Consider the following 18,773-nt stretch of genomic DNA (forward strand, 5'->3'; position numbering starts at 1 on the left):
AGATGTGGGGGAGAAAGAGGGATTTGCTCCAAAGGCACAGGAATGACTGGGCTCTGTTGAGGATGAATGTGTCTGTTGGTAATTGGTCCTGCCTTGGGAATGGGGGATGCAAAGGAGTAATAATTGCCCCAATAATCTTGAGTCTGAAATAAGGCTTTGCATTAGGAAATTGTAGGATTCATGAGGCTTCATTTCAGGTATCTCATAACAATGGGTTTTCGCATCCTGCTTCCCCACATTTGAAATAAACACAGAAATTAATGTTTGAACTTCTGACAGGGAATATAGGAACATATGAAACTGTGTTATTTTTGATCCATCCAGCCCAGTGTTCTCTCTCTCTCTCTCTCTCTCTCTCTCTCTCTCTCTCTCTCACACACACACAGAGCCATTCTGCAAGATCTTAAGCAAATATGTCTCCCATCAGCTGCTAACCTGATCCTTTAACTGATATAGAGGATGGAATAGACATATACATGGGAACTGTGCCAAAGTTCCTCAGAAGACATTTTTCCTCCTGAGATTTTTTATTTTTCTCACCTGCTAGAATTTCTCCAAATATTTGCCACTGTGTGTGTGTGTGTGTGTGTGTGTGTGTGTTATGGGATGTAAGGCATCAATTTTCATTGCAGCTCGTGTTCCCTGCATGCAGTGCTGTTTCTGTTCCGCTGCAGTTTAGCTTCTGACAAAAACTATTCATCTCACTGTCCACTGTAGTGATGTTATTTCACACCATTCATTTCAGTGCAAAGGAAACACAATGCAAATGTGATGAATGTCATCAACAATGTATCCTTTGCAGACTGAAAACAATAACATCAAACATGATTGTATCCGCTGGGTTGAGTTCCATTCCAGATGTGGGACAAATGAGTGGACACCAGCAATTTCTGCTCCCATTTTTGTTGGAATTCTCCAGGATCTAATGGTGGCCAAATCTGTGCCCCGCCCCCACCTGCACTGGAATGATACTCAGTTGAGAACATTGCAGAGGTTGAGAAATGGTGGCCAGGCTTCCGATACTGAGGCTGCTGCCACTTGCAGTAGAATACAATGAAATAGCCCCCACCCCAACAAATAAGGTATACAGTTTTATGAGACCAATTGTGTTCAGGTCAGATCATACTGAGTTTCATTGTGATCAAGGATGTATTGCATTGTGGTTTATTTACATCTTTCCTGAGTCATTTGAGAATGCATATGCAGGTTGTACTAGTGTTTGAACTCGGAGTGTAGAATTGAGTCCTGAATGTGCATACCAAAGCTTTCTGTAGATTACTATGACATCTCAGCATTCAAAGCAGGTATTGTACTACAATGTATTTTGCACCTTACTTTTCCACCTTGAAAAAAGTATGGGTAGATTTGCTATTGAAGTGTAGAATTCTGCTCTGCACATACAGTATGTACTACATTCAATTCAGGCATGTCAGCACTGAATGAAGATATCAAGGTATTAACTAACAAGCAGAGTTTATTTCTAAATCCAAACATTTCATTCTACCTATTCAGCATGTGGGAAGGTATCAGCTCTCTGATTACACATTTTTCTATAAGACAAAGAGAGGATGTGAGCTTGTGCCTTAACCCTGAATTCCTTACTTAATTCACAAAGAAAGATGGCCTTAGGATAATAGCATTCAGAACATTATCAGTGGCTGGATCCCCCCCCCCCCCACTTTTCACCCCTCAGTTTTTCCTGTCTGCATCTGGGTTCCTTCATATTTCTACCACCTCGAGACTCTGCCATTTTATTCCTACCTGAGCATGCATACGTGAGGCCTTCCTTTACTTATAGGACATTGTGACAAAATTGTGTTAGAATCTTTGGGTATTCATAGATCAGGGATAACCAAGGGTGTGTGTTCCAGATGTTGTGAACCTCTTCTCCCATTAACTGTGGCTGGTCTGGTCAGTGGTCAAGCATATGGGAATTGTAGGGTTGTTGCCAATGCTAGTCCTACACAGAACAACCCTGCTGAAATTAATTTCAGCTGGTCAACTCTGAAGAGAAGCTAGTTGGATATGACCCAGTGTCTGTAACAGCCGGACAACACCACATAGGCTACCCCTGCTATAATTCTCATCCATTTTTTTCAAGCTGGCTTTTTGTGGGTGGGGAGGGGAGGGGAGAAGGAGAGAATAAGGGGAGGGGAAACTGAGGAGAAAGGGAAGCTGCTCATATTGCAATTTGCAAAGATCTCTCCGAAGACTTTTTGGAATAACAGCTGCAATTACAATTGCACTGTTAGGGTAGTGTTTTATTTTCAATCCCAGCCCATAGAGTTCAATTATTATTTTTATTAATGGGGCCAGATTTTCACTGGAGTACAAAACAAGGTGGCTTTCCTTGGAGATCATTTTGTTCCTAGTGAGTTTGAGAGTAGCAAATGACTGTCTTTGGAGCTGGGGTGTAAGCAGTAAGCAGTTGTAGTTTTGTATAATTGCTATGTTAGAAAATAAATGGTGGATGAAAGGAAAAAGGGGAAGAAGAGCATTGCATATTGAATGTTCTCCCACATTAAAAAAAAAAAACTTGCATTTTTTTTTTAATGCTTTGTTTGTATATTTCTAGTTGTTGATGGAATGTAAAGGCTGATTCTAGGGCTGAGACTGGTTCTCTCACACGCAGGGATGCAGAAGGCAAAATTGATTAAACCATTAAAAGAGGCATCCCCTCTCGTGTGAGAAAGGTAAACAGGAATGCTTCTCTTGAGATGGTTCTTTTCATTAACAGTTTATGTCAGTACTTTGGTCAAACTTCATTAATGAAATGATTGGTCCAGGGATGAAGAACCTGCAGTGCCCCAGATGTTGTTAGACTCCAATTCCCATTAGCCCCAGCCAGCATGACCAATGGTCAGGGATGATGTTAGTGAAGTCCAATAACATCTGGAGGATCCTTGGATTAAGCATTTGACCATTCAACATTTCAGTTCTAAACTAAACCAGGTATGTTGAATGTGAATATTTATTTCAAACTTTAAGTTAGAAATAGGGAAGCCCCAAGATTAACATGCTGCTCGGGCTGATGGGAGTTGTAGTCCAATAACATTTGGAGGGCCACAACTCCCTACTAGATATGATAAATGCTATAATAAGAAAGGTGTTGATCCACTGGAGCAATTATAACACAGCCAGTTGTTGAACTCACATTCATTTCAAGGTATTAAAGGGGCATAAGAATTAAGGCAAATAGTCAAAATAATAATAATGATGATGTTCCACAATTATAAGAATTATTTTTCTGAAACTTATAGAAATGACACCAAAAAGCTGATTCATCTAATTGATGAGTTCTATGAATGTCCCAAACTGAAAACCAATCTGATAAAAATTGACATATTAATATTTTTACTCAGTTTTTTCTTATATTTCTTTCCCATTTTGTCAAAAACTACTGCTGTATTTTATTCAGACTTGTCAGGAAAGATACACTTTCATTGTTTTGATGAAGTTTTGAGCAGTTACAAAGGTTTTCCTGTCTAATTAAAATATATGGCAGCATCTACTGGCAAAATAATATGGTGTGCTTTCAAGTTTGAAGTGAGAATTTTGCTAGTACTCCAGTATTTTCAGAAAGAGCCATCTGCTGGATGCTATGCACAATGCCTATAATTATGGAATATGACAGTGTGGTGCAGTAATTAGACCAGAGGTTACTAAATATTTTAGGCTCACAGTCACATTTGTAAACCTGATAAGCTGTTGTTGGCATCACTCACACCACCTTGAAACCACACACACACACACACACACACACACACACACACACCATGTATGCATGTGTAAAATATCCTGCTAATGTACATGTGCACACACACCCAACTTCAGTGTTTGAAACTCCCTGTGCTGCTCCCATGGGTTAACCGTGTGGTGAGGTCCGAGTCCAGTCCGAGGTCGAGGGTGCAGTATGGAGGCTGTCCGTCAAAGCTGAAGCGGGGTCCAAGGCAGGGAGTCGGGTGAGGTCAGGAACTCTGGCAGAAGAGCAGGACAGGGTTCAGGCAGGAACTGGCTACCAACAATGTTGCTCCTGCAACCTGGGACTGGGCTGGCTGGCTGGCTTTTATCTGCCCCGAGGCATAGGGCGGCCCCGGTCCACAGGTGACTCGCCTCTCCTGGCCTGGAGGCGAGCACTCCTCCTGCAGGAACTTAGTTCCCTCTGCCTTTCTGCCCTGAGCCTCTGCAGCTCAGGAGAGGCTGGAGGGTTACCGGACCCAGAGGCCACCTCACCTTCCCCTGATGGGGCTGAGAGTGGAGCACCTGCAGGTAATGGGTCCTCCATCACCTCAGGAGCCAGAGCAGACCCAGCTGGTGCCTGCACCTGAGGATCCAGCACAGGTGAGGACCCTTCAGGCTCAAGCCCCAGCCCCGGCTCAGCTGGTTCTGGAGGCAAGGACTCCTATGCAGGCTGGGATTCCTCAGGTTCAGCCTCCGAGTCCGAATCCCAGGTCATCACACCCCCATTGTTCTAGGTGCATTATGTGACAGGGAATTTCATTAGCATCAGCAGATTCTTAGCTCTGGGTGCAGTACTGCGCCTAAGATTTCAGATTAAAACCCTCCTGAGAATATTAGAGGGGTGGGCAGGGGAAGGACTTGACCATGTGAAAAATGAACATAATATTTTAGCTTCAGTTCATTCATTTTCAGCTTTGTATTCTTGTTATATAGAAAAAGCACCTAGACATTCCTTTGTTGCGCCCATAACCTAGGTTTAAGGTGCCCTTTAGCTCCTAGCTTTCATATCTCAGTTTCTAACACTGCCCAACTGTGTACATGTACATGCATGCACAAACCTGAAACAGCAAGCTCGTGCACATACACACACACAAACACAATTATCTGAATTATTCTAGAACCTTCCCTGGTATCGATGTCATGCTCACTGGTCAGTAGTTACCTGGGTCTTCTCCCCGCCCCCTTTGAAGATGGGAACAGCATTTGCCCACCTCCAGTCTGTAGGGACCTCACCTGTTCTGCAAGACTTCATCTCCCATCAGCCCCAGCCATCATGGCCTATGGTCAGGGATGATGGGAGGTGCCGATCAACCACATCTGGAGAGTACCACATTGGCTACCCTGATATATAGGATTTCAGATTCCAAAATGATTGATGGTACAGCAGACAGCAACTCACCACTAAAGATTTCTTTCCCCAAGGATCAGCAGCAGTAGATTGCTGTTTGCCCTCCAGCCAAGGCATTTTCTGGACTTCAACCTCTTTCAGTTTCCCTATTGAAATCAATATGAAATGGTAGAATAGAAAAAATGCAGTCCCCCCCCCCAAAAAAGAAGAAGGGTTGTATCCAACCAAGATTTACCCTGAGTAGATCGATTGAAATTAATGTACATTACTTAGTGAGGCCATTTATTTTAGTGGGTCTACTCTGAGTAGGATTAGGATTGAATACAACTGAATGTTTGGGGGGTTGAGGGAGGAGGAATAGCATATTCCTAGTATTTGTTCTTTCCTCTTTTTTAATCCCTAGTTTCTAACCAGATTTAACCACAGTGGAACCACTCTCGGTGCTGGAATCTCAAAATGATTACGGAGTAGAATTGTTCCATTTCGCACAACTCTCATTGTGTGAATCCCCAAATTTTCCTTTGAGCCTTTTTTTTTTTTTTTTTTTTTTTTTTGCTTTTTTGAGGAGTGGTGAGAGATGCACATGAAATAAAGCACCATGGAAGTATTTGTGTCGGAGATTATTCTTATGTTTGAGGTCTCCTCTATCAGATCTCACAAGCCAGATGGGATCATGTTGCTGGACCCCTCTGAAAGCGGCTTTATTCCTCACTCACTGTGGGCCATCTGAGCTGCTTGCTCACATAATGTAATGCCAAGGGTAAACTATTTTCATCTGTCAAGTGTTAGAAGGTATGGATTGCGGCACCTGAAAAATAGCTTTGGTAACCTTGCGACTGTGTCCTGATAATAATACATGCTGATGGTGAGAGGAGAAAAAAGACAGGAAAACAAACAAACATAATTGTCCAAGTTGAAGTGGGGGGGGGGGGCTGTGTCTAGATTCTGGAATGCTTAAAGACTGAGGAAGTTTGCATCAAAACACCCCAATTTATTGTCTCCATCCTTTGCATGATGGTATTGGAATAAAGCTCTCTATCTTGCTGACCTCCCAGTTGGCAATGCCAATGCTCAGATTTTCCTTCTGGAAGCAAGACTACTATTTTTTCTGATGTTGTTTCCAGGGCAATTAAAATAGCTATATGGAAATGAGTTGATTCATAATGTGCTGTTGATTTTCTCTCTGTCCCTTGAATATATTCTTAGTGACTTAATAACTATTTAGGAGGCAAAGGCAGAATGCTGCTCTGTTACACCGGGGTCTGAGGACCTGCTAGCCCTTGAAGCCTTTCAACATATTCCATGCAGATAACAGCTTTGTGTGAATACGTTGCTGGATGTTTGGAAGGCTTATATTATATGTCTAACTTAAGATGTATGCACTTAGGGCTATTGCATTCAGATTGTGAACTGATTATGGGTTTTTATTGGGGTTTGCTGTTGTTAAATTTGCAAATAATAACAGCAGCAGCAACAACAACAACGACAACAATGTAGGGTGCCAAAGGGCTTGAATTACTTTGAAGAGCTCTTGGGGGGAGGGGGGAGAAATATTAAACACTTTGCTACTGCATATTAATAGTCAGTTCTCCATCCTGGTGAAAAGTACAAGAATTTTGCCCTACCCCCTGAAAGTGAAGTTTGCCCCTTTTAGTATTCCCCCAACCACATCCATAAATTCAGAAAAAGGGAAAAGGAGCATGGAAATCATTGAGCCCAGTCCTCATGCATACCATCCAATATTTCTCCAATGAAAATAGGGATGTCCTATTCCATTATTATTATTATTATTATTATTATTATTATTATTATTTCACCCATCTGACTGGGTTGCCTCAGTCACTCTGGGCAGCTTCCAACATATATAAAAACATAATAAAATTACACAGGGCTGCCTTCAGATGTCTTCTAAAGTGTGTATAGCTACTTATCTCCTTGGCTCGGGGGGTCGCATAACTCCATACCCTCACAACATTTATCTGATGAAAATAGGGACAAAGCAGAAATTGGGACAGCTTCTGAAAATCTGGGTTTGTCCCTGGAAAAATGGAGGGCCTGCTCATGGTGAATCCTTCCAGCCCATGTAGAATTTAGACTTGTGGTCTAAAGTGGAACAGCCCAAAACAGGTTTATGGCCTGAAAGAGAAAGGGTGGGGAGAGAGATCCTTTGGTTGCATTGCTGTCTGCTACAGCATGGGGAGGGGAACCCTTGGCTTTCCAGATGTTATTGAACTCCATCTAACCATCTGCCCCAGCCAGGTTTATGGTCAACGGAATGATGGGAACGGTAGTCCAGCAACATCTGGAGGTTCACTAGTTCCTTACTCCTGTACTACAATATGCTGGCCTCTTCGCTTTATACAGACTGGAGGGTTCCCAAAAAATGATGTCACTAAATTTTGTGTTTGGTTGCCTTTAGATGCCTATGGTTCTAGCAGTGGCGTAGCGTGGGGGGTGCAGGGGGGGCTGGCAGCACCGGGCGCAACATCTGGGGGTTAGGGTTAGGGGGCGCAAATTACTTGCCTTGCTCCGGGTGCTGACAACCCACGCTACGCCACTGGGTTCTAGTAGGCCTGAAATACGTCTCCAAAATAGCCATGCATTTCAAATTAGGCCAGGTTTGCCTCAAGTACTTGAATGACTGAAATATGTCAGGAAACAAGCTGTATCTTCCCACATGTGGCAGCAAGAGTTTGAGTCATGGCTGAAAATATCCTTATGTGAAGCCAAGCATGGGCCAAGTAGCCACTGGAGTCCCTGTTTAATGCCTGTGTGAATTTTGTCTAGGAAAAGTTGTGAAAGCCGCTTTCTAATTATATAAAAACCAGGAAAACCCATTCTGTGGCTCTCCCATTGCCCCTAAATCATACTTCTGTGGTGTTAAGCTCTGCCTCCTTTTTGCTTCCTCTCTCCCGAAGTCATTTTTATTGTAATACCTCCATAAATATTAATGCCTTTAGCAGATGCAAGCATGTAAAATATCTGGGTATATATAAAAGACAGCACAGAACTCTTTTATATGGCTGCTTAGTTATCATTAGAGACTGGCTAGAAAATATCTGAAAGGAGGGGAAGGAATGAGTGACATGGTTCAACTAAAGGGGATACACACACACAATCTTGAGCATATGTGAGTATTTAAAGAAGTTTAAAGCCAGAGGAAGAAAATTAGGCACTTTAATGTTTCTACTGGGGTTTAAAGCAAATAAAGCAGCCATAATAAGGCTGAGTGTAGGCAATGACCCATTGAATCTGAAATGCTAAATATTCCTTGTGATTTAGGGTGTAGTGTTTGTTTGTGAAGAGGTTGAGAGGCTGATGTTGAAATGGTGGGGAACCATCACTTTGCAATTCAGGACTTTGAAGATGTTTCTGAGAAAGCACACTCAACACGCTTATGGGGCGCATCTTGATATAAGTGTGTATGGTGCTGTTATTGTCTTTGTTACCATAAGGGCTGCATATGCTTGAGCAGCTCACTTGCTCCAAAAGGAGCTCCAGCTAGCCATGAACTTCATTTGAACTGTGTCTATTTACACAGCTTTGGCACCTTCCCATGGAAATATACACAGGAACTCAGGAAGCTGCCTTACTTAGGAGGTGATCTAGTCTACCTCTGCAAGTTTCCACACAGGGATCTTTCCTAGCTGTAGCTTGAGACACCAGGGACTGAACCTAGAACCTTCTGAATGCACAGTGTGCAACTGAGGCTGATCTATTTGGGCAATAGGGGCCCTGCGCTGCCTCAGCTTGCCCTCAGTCGACCCTCTTCTTACCTACAACTTTTCCAGGGGCTGACACTGGCTCTAAGCTTTCACCCTCATAGTCTCAGCGTTGCCCTTGGGCAACCTAATAGCAAGGAGGCCAGGGACAAAGTTCAGATTAGTTGGGCATGTCTTCCCATGGATCTGGTTCCACCTCCTGTTGGTCTCCCTGCTGGCACCAGCCATGTGCTCTGCCACTGAGCAGATTCATGTCTTAAGGGAAGTGGGAATTGTAGCTCTATAAGGGAAAAACTACAGTCCCCAAGATTCTTTTGGGGAAGTGCTTTAAATGTATGATGTGGAGCTGCCCTTTGGTGACCTGGTTTTGCCTAAATCATGTTGGATCTGGAGGGTGGGATGGACTTTCTTTGGCGATCACTCGTAGCTGAGCAAGATTGTCTTCCAAGAATATGGTTTTAACAGTGTGTCCATATGTGACTGTGGAGGCCAATTCTGGATCTGCCCATCCATGGCATGGTAATATATAGATGAGTAAGGGTTTAGCGTTTAGCCCCACAACCACTACCCATTTGCTCCAAATATCAGACACCACTCTCCAAATGACTAGGGTACAGTCAGATTTAAAGAAACTGCTCAGTTGGTTAGAGTGTGATGCTGAGAGGTCTATGGTCATGCAGTTAGTTAGAGACTGGTTCAACTGAAAACAGATGGAAGACAGCTGTAACATCTTTTGTATGGCGGAATGCACACTCACTGCCTTGCTTTCAGGGCAGCCGATATGTGATCAGACCCTGTCTACCCCACCCACAATGTTTCATCTCTCTATGCAATTAATTTGTTGTGTTGTTTTCCATGGGAAATGGGGCCAAACTAGATGTGACATCATGCAATTGATGTGCACATTTCTAATGATGTAAGTAGCCATGGGAAAGCCTCAGCAACTAGATGCCCACAGAAGTGAGGAGGACAGATTGCACTCTTTCCTTCCCTATACCATGGTTCCAACAAAAATATATATCATTTAATATCTCATAATTTTTGCATTTCAATGCATTCTTGTATCAATAGCACACATTCTTGTTATGGACTTCTGGGCCGAGACTGAGATGTCACAGTTGTATCATGCAGACAAGCTTGTGGGTCTGTGCATCTATTTAGCAAACAATTGGAGGAGGATGTCAGAAGGAAGCTGCCACCTCAAAATGTTCCTCTACCAGCTTTCCAGATGTTTTGGGATACAATTCTTATCCGCTTCAGCCAGCATGGCCAATAATCAGGGTTGATGGAAGCTGTGCAGCACTGTCTGGAGTGCAGCAGATTGGTGAAGGCCAACATAAACAGCTATGCCCATATGTTCCTCCTCTTCCCCCATGTGTACAGGGAAAGTCCTGCTCTAAATACTTTGTTCAGACTGAAAAAGTATAGGGCTTTATCAGTGGTGGCACCTACTCTAGAAATTGCTTTCTAGGCTGACTCGTGAAGTTTGGTCCTTCACAGTCCTTAGGAAAATAGGGAAAGACTTTTAAAAAAAAATACTTCAAAGGTCACTGGATCTTATTTGATGAACTGGTTTGTTTCTTTGTTCCTCTGTTTATTAGAATTTATGCTGCAAATTGACCTGCTCTCTGAATCTTGTTGGCTATGGCTGTTCTTTCAAAATGTGTTGTTTTCATTGTTTGGATTGTTGTCTGGATTTTGTTGTTTTCGATTGTTCCAGAGTGAGTCACTCTGGAAGCCGCCTGACATCATTTTGAGAGGCATATCAATTTAAGACTGAATGAATACTTTATTAGCTAAACCATTCTTCCAAATGAGTGTGAGGCGTGCTCAAAGGTCCAGTACTGTATTAAAAACTGTTTTCAAATTTTTTTGCATTTGTTCATGAACAATATGGATCAGTGGAAGAGGCAGACACTCTGTCTCTTCCCCCTCACCCTCAGCTCCATCCTGTCTTCTTCATACATTGGAGCTCAGCCTCCAAGTCAGAGAAAGCAAAATGCTGCCATTAGTTGCTGGGTTCTAGATTTGCACCCCCCCTTTTAATCTAGGCTACAACAGCAGAAGACCCACAAGCCACAAGGCCAGCCTGGGATGCAGGCATTCCCCCATCAGGCAATCTTAGGGAAAATTTTGTCCAGGAGGGACGATTAGTTCTTTAAGATTTTACTCATTCTCTTGCACAGTGTGAGATTTGGGATCAAACATAAAAAATGAAATTTTTATGAAATTTTGGGTTTATAAACCCTCAGAGTTTGTAACTCTACCACAGGGTGAATTGCAATTTTTGCATCTCTTTTAGTACATAATGTGGATAGCTATATATTTGCCAAGGGCCAACATTTGCCATTATCTACTCACCCTAAAGTGTGGGCATCTGTATGGATATCAGTGCAGTCTGTTTCTGAGCTAGCCAATGAGGTGCCCTCCAGATAGCATTGGACTATAACTCCCATCAACCCTGATCATCAGCCATGCTGGTTAGGGATTATGGAAGTTGTAGTCCAAGAACAGCTAGAGGGCACCATTCCAGTTGTCCCCGATTTATTTGTTCACAAAAGCTGCCCTGTTTTGGGCCAACTTAAATTTAACAATGGAGATAATTGACAGTAGCCAGGAGTTTGTGTGTGTATACTTCAATATCCATCACACAAAGAGGTTTGGATACTCTGCATTAGCCACAAAGGGAAGTTAGAACAGACATGGCAGGAAGGGGAAAATGACCTTGCCTTTTAGTAATCCCATTGAGAAAGACACCAACTTAAAAAAAATAAATAAATACAAAATACAAAATCTGTTAATAAAGTTAAAAAAAACCATTGGTATTTTCAAGAACAATTTAGGTGATATTAATATCTCATCAGTTTAATGATTTCCCCACACTCCCCATTCTTTTGTTGTTTATTATTTGCTGTTGGAAATGAATTGGATCTCTAAATATTTCCTTTGTCTGTTGGTAAAAAGAACCCACAATTTTTGAAGTTGGCAAAACTACGGTTTTATTGGAGATGTAACACTGGTGTGTATGTTTTGGAGGGGGGGGCGATATGCTTTTTGCCTTATATTTCTATTGCTTGTTTTTCTTGTTGGTAAACCTTGGGAAAAATATACATCTTTCTTCTTTAAAGTTCTAATTCAAGGCATGAATGTGTGAGTTCTGGAGGGACTTTGGGACTGCGGTAAAAATTCGTTGTCATAGTAACAGAAAGGGAACTAGGCCTAGCTCACCTGGGACTTTAACTTACTGCAAAAGCTGTGGGTTTTTTTTTAGACAAGCACTCAGCAAGGGAAATAAATAAATAAATTGCTCATTGTGTTCCCAGCTGACTTTCAACTCCCGCCCCTCTCCGCAACTATTCAACCCTTATATGAATGCATTTTATTTTGTCCTGCAGCCTTCATGAATTTTCTGTGTCCCAGTTAAATCTGTGGGTTCCTCCCTCACCACTGCAATTTAGATGTACTACTAGGATACCAGGGCAAACACACACACACACACACACACACACAAAACGAGAACAGAAAATGTTTCCAGCTGAAACAAAGCTAGACAAATCACAGACAGACCTAGTGATGGTGGAGAAATTCAGTTTTGTTTGCAATATAATGAGAAATTACTTAATTCACACATCACAAACCAATACATAACTGAAACACAATTATCCCTCGAAATTCACATTTCTTTGAATTTTGCGATGCAGATCTTTAACCAACCAGTTAACAAAAATGTGAATGTTAATGAAAGTCACATACAAAAATGCATTGTGTTAGAAGAAATGGTTTTGAGAAACTTACATGCTAGTCAAAATGGCATGCCAAACATGTGTATATTAGAAAGTCACATGATGGATACTTTTCATGAGTTTTTATTATTATTGCAAATTGCTGCAGAACTAAATTTGAGACCAGAAATAGGAGAAACTGAAACTGACAGATTCATCTATCCATGAACAGAGCCATTCTCATTTTTGTGTTTGGATGGCGTAAACTCTGAAAATATGTTTAGGAACCTTTTGTTTTCCCATTCTCTAGCAGCTGCACACAAAAATATCTAATGTAGCATAGGATAATAGGTCACAAAGAGATCTGCTATTTATTCTGTAACCTCGTTGTACATCTCACCTGCCCAGTGTTTCATTTTGATTTGTACATCTTGTGCCCCCTAGTCCCAAAATATGGAAACATCCATGTGTTCCTGAGCATGTTTAAAATTTTTCTCTTCTTTTTGAGTATTTTGAGTGTGGACCTAATATATTTATGACTGTATCAGTTGGGCAACTTTGAAAAATGGCTAGTTACATCCCAAAATCTGTAATTAATTTTCTCTGTTCCAACCCCCCCCCCCCCCCGATTTTTGGGTGACATTTACATCTGCTTGAGCATATCCAGATGTGGTGCCAGTTTCGTGATTTTTCCATAGCACATATATAGTTCAGGCCAAATTGTATAACTGTTGATGCTGTTGAGGGAGGATTTTGGGGGCAGGAGTCCAGGGTCCCACTCAGCAGAAACAAAACAGAGCTGGCTCACACCATTTTGAAGCAAGTGAAATAATGCACATTAGCAACTAAAAAAGCCCACTCCTAAAAATATTAATTCCAAAGGCTAAAATGACCCACTGTGAATAACCTATTGTAGGTTGCTTGGTCCTGGGACAAACTGTCGTCCTGCTGGATAGGAAGCCTCACCATTCTTGCTGCACTGTTTCAGTGGCCACGACTGCAGATGGGCAAATAGGTCGATTCTAATTTCAGTTTCTGGTTTTTCCAATCTTAAATTTAGTTCCCTACATTTCCCTAAGAGCTGGTGATTTACTTTATTTTATTCTTTAAAAAAAACAACAACACCTCATGAATGTTTCTCGGCATTTAAATGTGCATTTCTCTTAATAGACACATTTTTTTCAGGCAACATCCACATTTCCATGTTACTTTCACAAATATATGGTTTTGTGTTTTTGTTTTTTGTCTTTAATACTATGTGTCTTCAATATAAACATTTTAAATCCCCTTTTTTTGGGTTGGAGCACTACATCCACTAAAACATGAAGCAGTGTGAATTGTGAAGGTTAATTGTGTTTTAGTTCATGTATTGTTTTGGGGAAGGGAGAATTAGGTAGATTTGCATGCTGCTATGCTAGTGGCCATAGCAGCAGGGCTCTCGGGTGTGTTGTTAAGAGGCCAGCTTAGCCCTGCTCTCAAAGCAATCTGCCTTTCCCCTCTCCCCACCTTTGCCCTGACTGGCATTACCTAACTGCTCTGTTGAATTGTACAGTCTATTCTACCACTTCCACATTTTACCAACTCGTTTCACTCCATGTGTAGACCAGGCCTTAACCAATGCCTTTTCAGATTTCAAATCAAGTTCTATCTCTCAAACTTTAATAAATTAAAGGTACCCATGCTATTCATTCAGGTTTGGTGGGTGGTTGGAGGAAGGCACAACATGTCACGATAGATGCAATATTCAAGGGTAAAACTGAATTTTTCAAGTCAGTAAAACATTGCATTTTCAGTGCTGGGAACACATGGACTGCAACAGAAGAATCTGTAACCATGGTGGTAAATAGAGAAGCAAGGAACAAGGTTGAGTGAACTGGGCTACAATTATTTATTTTCACTTAAGAGATCTGTTTGGGATACTAAGTCCTTCAGCCTTTCAGCCTTCCTGCTCTGCTCCCTCCCAGTGCACCATAACTCTGGGAATACGTTACAGGCTGCCCCCCTACTACCAAGTCGCACAGCCCTGTACAAAATTCAGTTGATATATGCACAAATCTCAAGGGCCCTTGGAGATTATGTTTATTGACCCAGAAATGTACACAATTCCCTCCTTGTGGAAGGATTGTGTGCACATTCTCCATGTAGCCTGGTGAATGTGCACAGTGGCCAGTTGTTATGCACATTAATCACTCAACTTACAGTCCATATACAGTATATAGATATAAAGATTACAGTGCGGTAAACAAACTCACCACTTACCTGTTGGTAAAACACAGAAGTAAATAAAATGCCACCTATAGGATATTGAAGGGATGCCATGTTGTTTTTGTTCTGGATAACAGACTTGTGTATGTGGGAGTCTTTTGTAAGCCCCTCAGGGTTATAAAGCAGGATGCAAGTATTCAAAATAAATAAATAATCTATTTATTTCTGTGTCCTGCAAATATTACTTTCTCTAATACTTTCCAGTGTGATGAAAAAATATGTGATGTGGGATGTTTCCCCATTCATATTTATAAATTGCATTTCTGTTCCCCTGGAGATCTGAGGATACTACACATTGTTCTTCACTCCCTCATCATTTTACCCCAGCACCCCTGGAAGATAAATTAGGCTGACAGGTAGAGACTTCCCCATGGTCAACCTGTGTGAGCATTACAGCAGATGAGGATTTTAAACAAGAAGGTCACATTGGCCTTTGTGTTGGACCACACTCACAGGCCTCATCAGAATGTCTGCAAACATCCCAGTCTGACGCTTAATATTCATGTGCTGATTGGAACATCCGTGTGGAAGGTCTCTGTGTATTCAAGTGTTGTGTGCTGATGTTCTGTTTAATGCCTGTATATCAGGCTGTCCCCCTCCCTCCTCCATGCTTTAGTGAGGGGGGGTGCTCTGTGAACAGCTCTTACATGAATTTCATATTTTATGTAAGCTCCCAGCAATTTTATAAAATAATCTAAACTGAGAGAGAATTGCCCAAGGCTATTCAGTAAGGTTGATGAGCTGAGTAGGGATTTGGCCCCGTGTCCCTCCACACCAAAACTCAAAATGCTGTCCACTTCACCATGTTTGACCTCATTATGGCTTCTTCACTTTTTAAAGTATATACCTAGAAATGTAGTGTATGGATGAGATCACCACATAAAATTGCCTGACACTTAAACAGACCTTTAGTCCTTTGTCTCAGTATTGTCTGCCACAGGGATGGGGAGAGCCTGTGACAACCCCCCAAATGTTGTTGGACTACAACACCTATCATCCCTGACCATCAACATCTGGAAGGCCAAAGGTCTTGGTCTATCATGACCAGCAGTTGATCTCAGAAAGAGATCTTTTCCAGCACTGGTACTGAGATCCTCTTGTTGAGATGTTGAGGATTCAACCTGAGGCCATGTGCATCCAAAGCATGGGGTCTACCATTGAGGTATGGCCCCTGGAAACATATTTATAATATACATACACTCAGGGCTTTTTTCAGCTGGAACTCACTGGAGCTGTGTTCTGGCACCTCTTTGTTGCGTTCTGGCAGCTTTGTACTGCTACATTGCCCAGTGTTTCATTTTGAATTTTGAATAATGGGCCCCCATTAAAAAAGCTCAACAACTTTGGGTGGGTTCGACAAGTTCTAGACCTCTTATTCTGGGGGGGGGGGGGGGAGCCCTGCATGCACTTATGAAAACACCAGGATTGGCTTCAGCTCCTCTGAATTTCATGCAAATCCAAGTTTTGCATCCACATAATGTGCGAATGTCACTTAGACCCAGATAAAGAGATATAAATTGCAGAGTTGCATTCAGGGTTTTTTATGGGGGGGGGGGGAATTCTATGTCTATTATCTTTATTCTTTCTTTTTGTTTTATTGCTTCAAATTCCCAGTGCAACTGTTCTTGCCTCTGTCCTCACGTTGGAAGCTTCACCTATTGTATTTTGCCTTGCTTGTCTGTGAGCTAAAAGTTTTTTTGTTTTTTTTTAAAGATCTCTGGTTTCTAATAGCACTAGGTATTTCTTTGCAGGGCAAATAAATTCCACAAGAAATGTCATTTTAATCTGTTTTAATTGACAGCATGCTTTTAAAGCACTCTGTTGCTCTCTCCCGGTGGATTCTGCCACAAGGCACAATCATATCCGCACAAAGCAAGTAAATAATAACAGACACAATTTTTTAAAGTGGAAGATGTCACACACGCTCTCTCTTTCCCCCTACAGATTCTTCTTAAAATTTTTCCTCAAGTGCAATCAGAATTGTTTGAAAACAGCCGGGAACCCTCGAGATATGCGGCGGTTCCAGGTAAGTGTTCTGGGATTCTCTGTTAAGTAAGTTGTCTGTCTTTTCGCTTCCGTTCCTCGTCACTGACACTGTGGGTAATAAATGAGATGACAGCAAATGATAAACCCCATCATATATTGTTAAAGTTTTCCCTGCATTTGTCGTATTTAATCCTTGCTTCCCCCGCTTCCCCCTTCTGAATGCCCAGGAGGGGAGGTGATGTTCCCTGCCAACCAGTGATGTATATTTGATTTGACACCCCAAAGCAAGGCACTTGCATGTACAACTGCCCATAGCAGGGACTGTGTTCATGATCGGTAGCTGTCTCTGAATTTTTCAAAGTAGCTCTGTCTGTGAGCCATGCGCAAGTCCAACACGCACGCACGCACGCAAACACACACACACTTTAACATGCTCAGAATTGTCCATTCAACTGCTTTCAAAACGGCGGCTGATCTAGGCATGGTCACTTTAAAGATCTTGCATGGTAAAGGCAACAAGGCCCATGGGACAATGACCCAGCTGCTTTGCAGGAAAATCTGCCACTGGTTTCATCATAGCTGTCGCTGATGTATTGAGAATACCAGCTAATAAAAACACAGAAGGAGGTGAAGTGTGTCAAGTTGGAAACATGGGGGGGGGGGGGGAGAAGGAGGGGGCTGAGGAGACACAGGCACTAAATCTCATCTCTCTTTCTCTCTCCTTTCCACGCTGTAATTGTTTAAGGCTGTGTGCAGACGTAACACATTCACAGCAGTTCTCCACATACCACTATAATGCCTCGAGCCTAACCACTCTCCATTTGATTCTGCTACTGTAGCTTGATAACTGAGCAAACATAATGAAAGAGTAAACACACAGCCTTGCTGCAGGTGGTTTTAAGGGTGCTGGGGGTAGGAAACAGGGTTGCTTCTTAAAGAACAACAACCCAGCAGGTTAGCTTTCAACCTGGAGAGAGAGGATTTATTCTGTAAATCGGATCTGGTATCAGACCATCATGGTATGGTTTAGACAAGTCTGTGGCCGCCACATTCTGTACAGATTGTGGCGTTCCCAGGCTATCTTCAAGGGCAGCCCCCCATATTACAGTAATCTAACCTGCGTGTGACTGAAGAATCAATGTACCTTTCCTTATTTCCCTTTGACACTTAAATTTGGCACATTATCTATAGTTCAATAAAGAGGGTCTATCATATAGTATTCCCAGATTTTCTTGGGGGGGGCGGGCGTTCCACAACAATTGCATAAACATTTCTCTGTTGTTGCTTTGATTCTCGATGTCTTCCCTTCTGGAATTCCACTTCTGGTTCTCTTGCAGTGTCTGCAGCAGCAAATGGCCTTTGTAATCACTTTGAGAAAGGGAAGTCTCTGCATCAACCAGGGTGGAGGAGGGTATTTAAAGCTATTTAAGCCTGTTCTACCCCTCCTTTGGCCTCTTCAGTTTCGAAACTCAGAGTGGATATGGCCAATATTCACTTACAGTCGTACCTTGGATCCTGAATGCCTTGCGAGTTGAACATTTTGGCTCCTGAACGTCACAAATCCGGAAGTGAGTTTTCTGGTTTGCAAATGTTCTTTGGAATCCAAACATCCAACGTGGCTTACATGGCTTCTGATTGGCTGCAGGAGCTTCCTGCAGCCAATCAGAAGCCGCTCCTTGGTTTCCAAACATTTTGGAAGTTGAATGGACTTCCCGAACAGATTCTGTTTGACTTCCAAGGTACGACTGTATTTGTTTCATGCCGAGACAGAAATCAAACCAGCAAATATATATTCACTGTTGTTTTTGCTTTTTGCCCACAAATGATATGTACATAACTGATTTACATCTTCCTGCTATTTGCATTGTGTTTCCTTTGCATTGAAATGAATGGGGTGGAATAACAACTTAACTTTTATAAGTTACTTAATTGCACCACAGCAGATAACAAGATGGATAATGTAGTTTTGGACAGACAGGAAATTTGCAC

General features: G+C 42.1%; 1 protein-coding gene across 2 annotated transcripts in view; it reads left to right on the forward strand.

Annotated features, from left to right (window-relative positions):
* EBF2 (EBF transcription factor 2) overlaps positions 1 to 18,773 on the forward strand; it is a 260,319-nt gene that overhangs the window by 164,825 nt on the left and 76,721 nt on the right. For both annotated transcript variants that reach the window (XM_080982465.1, XM_080982464.1), the window contains exon 7: positions 16,743 to 16,824. In XM_080982465.1, the coding sequence (XP_080838591.1) occupies positions 16,743 to 16,824 (82 nt within the window). The remainder of the gene's footprint in view (positions 1 to 16,742; positions 16,825 to 18,773) is intronic.

The sequence above is a fragment of the Podarcis pityusensis genome (genome assembly GCF_964106645.2).
Source record: "Podarcis pityusensis genome assembly, chromosome: 15".
Taxonomy (NCBI): Eukaryota; Metazoa; Chordata; class Lepidosauria; order Squamata; family Lacertidae; genus Podarcis; species Podarcis pityusensis.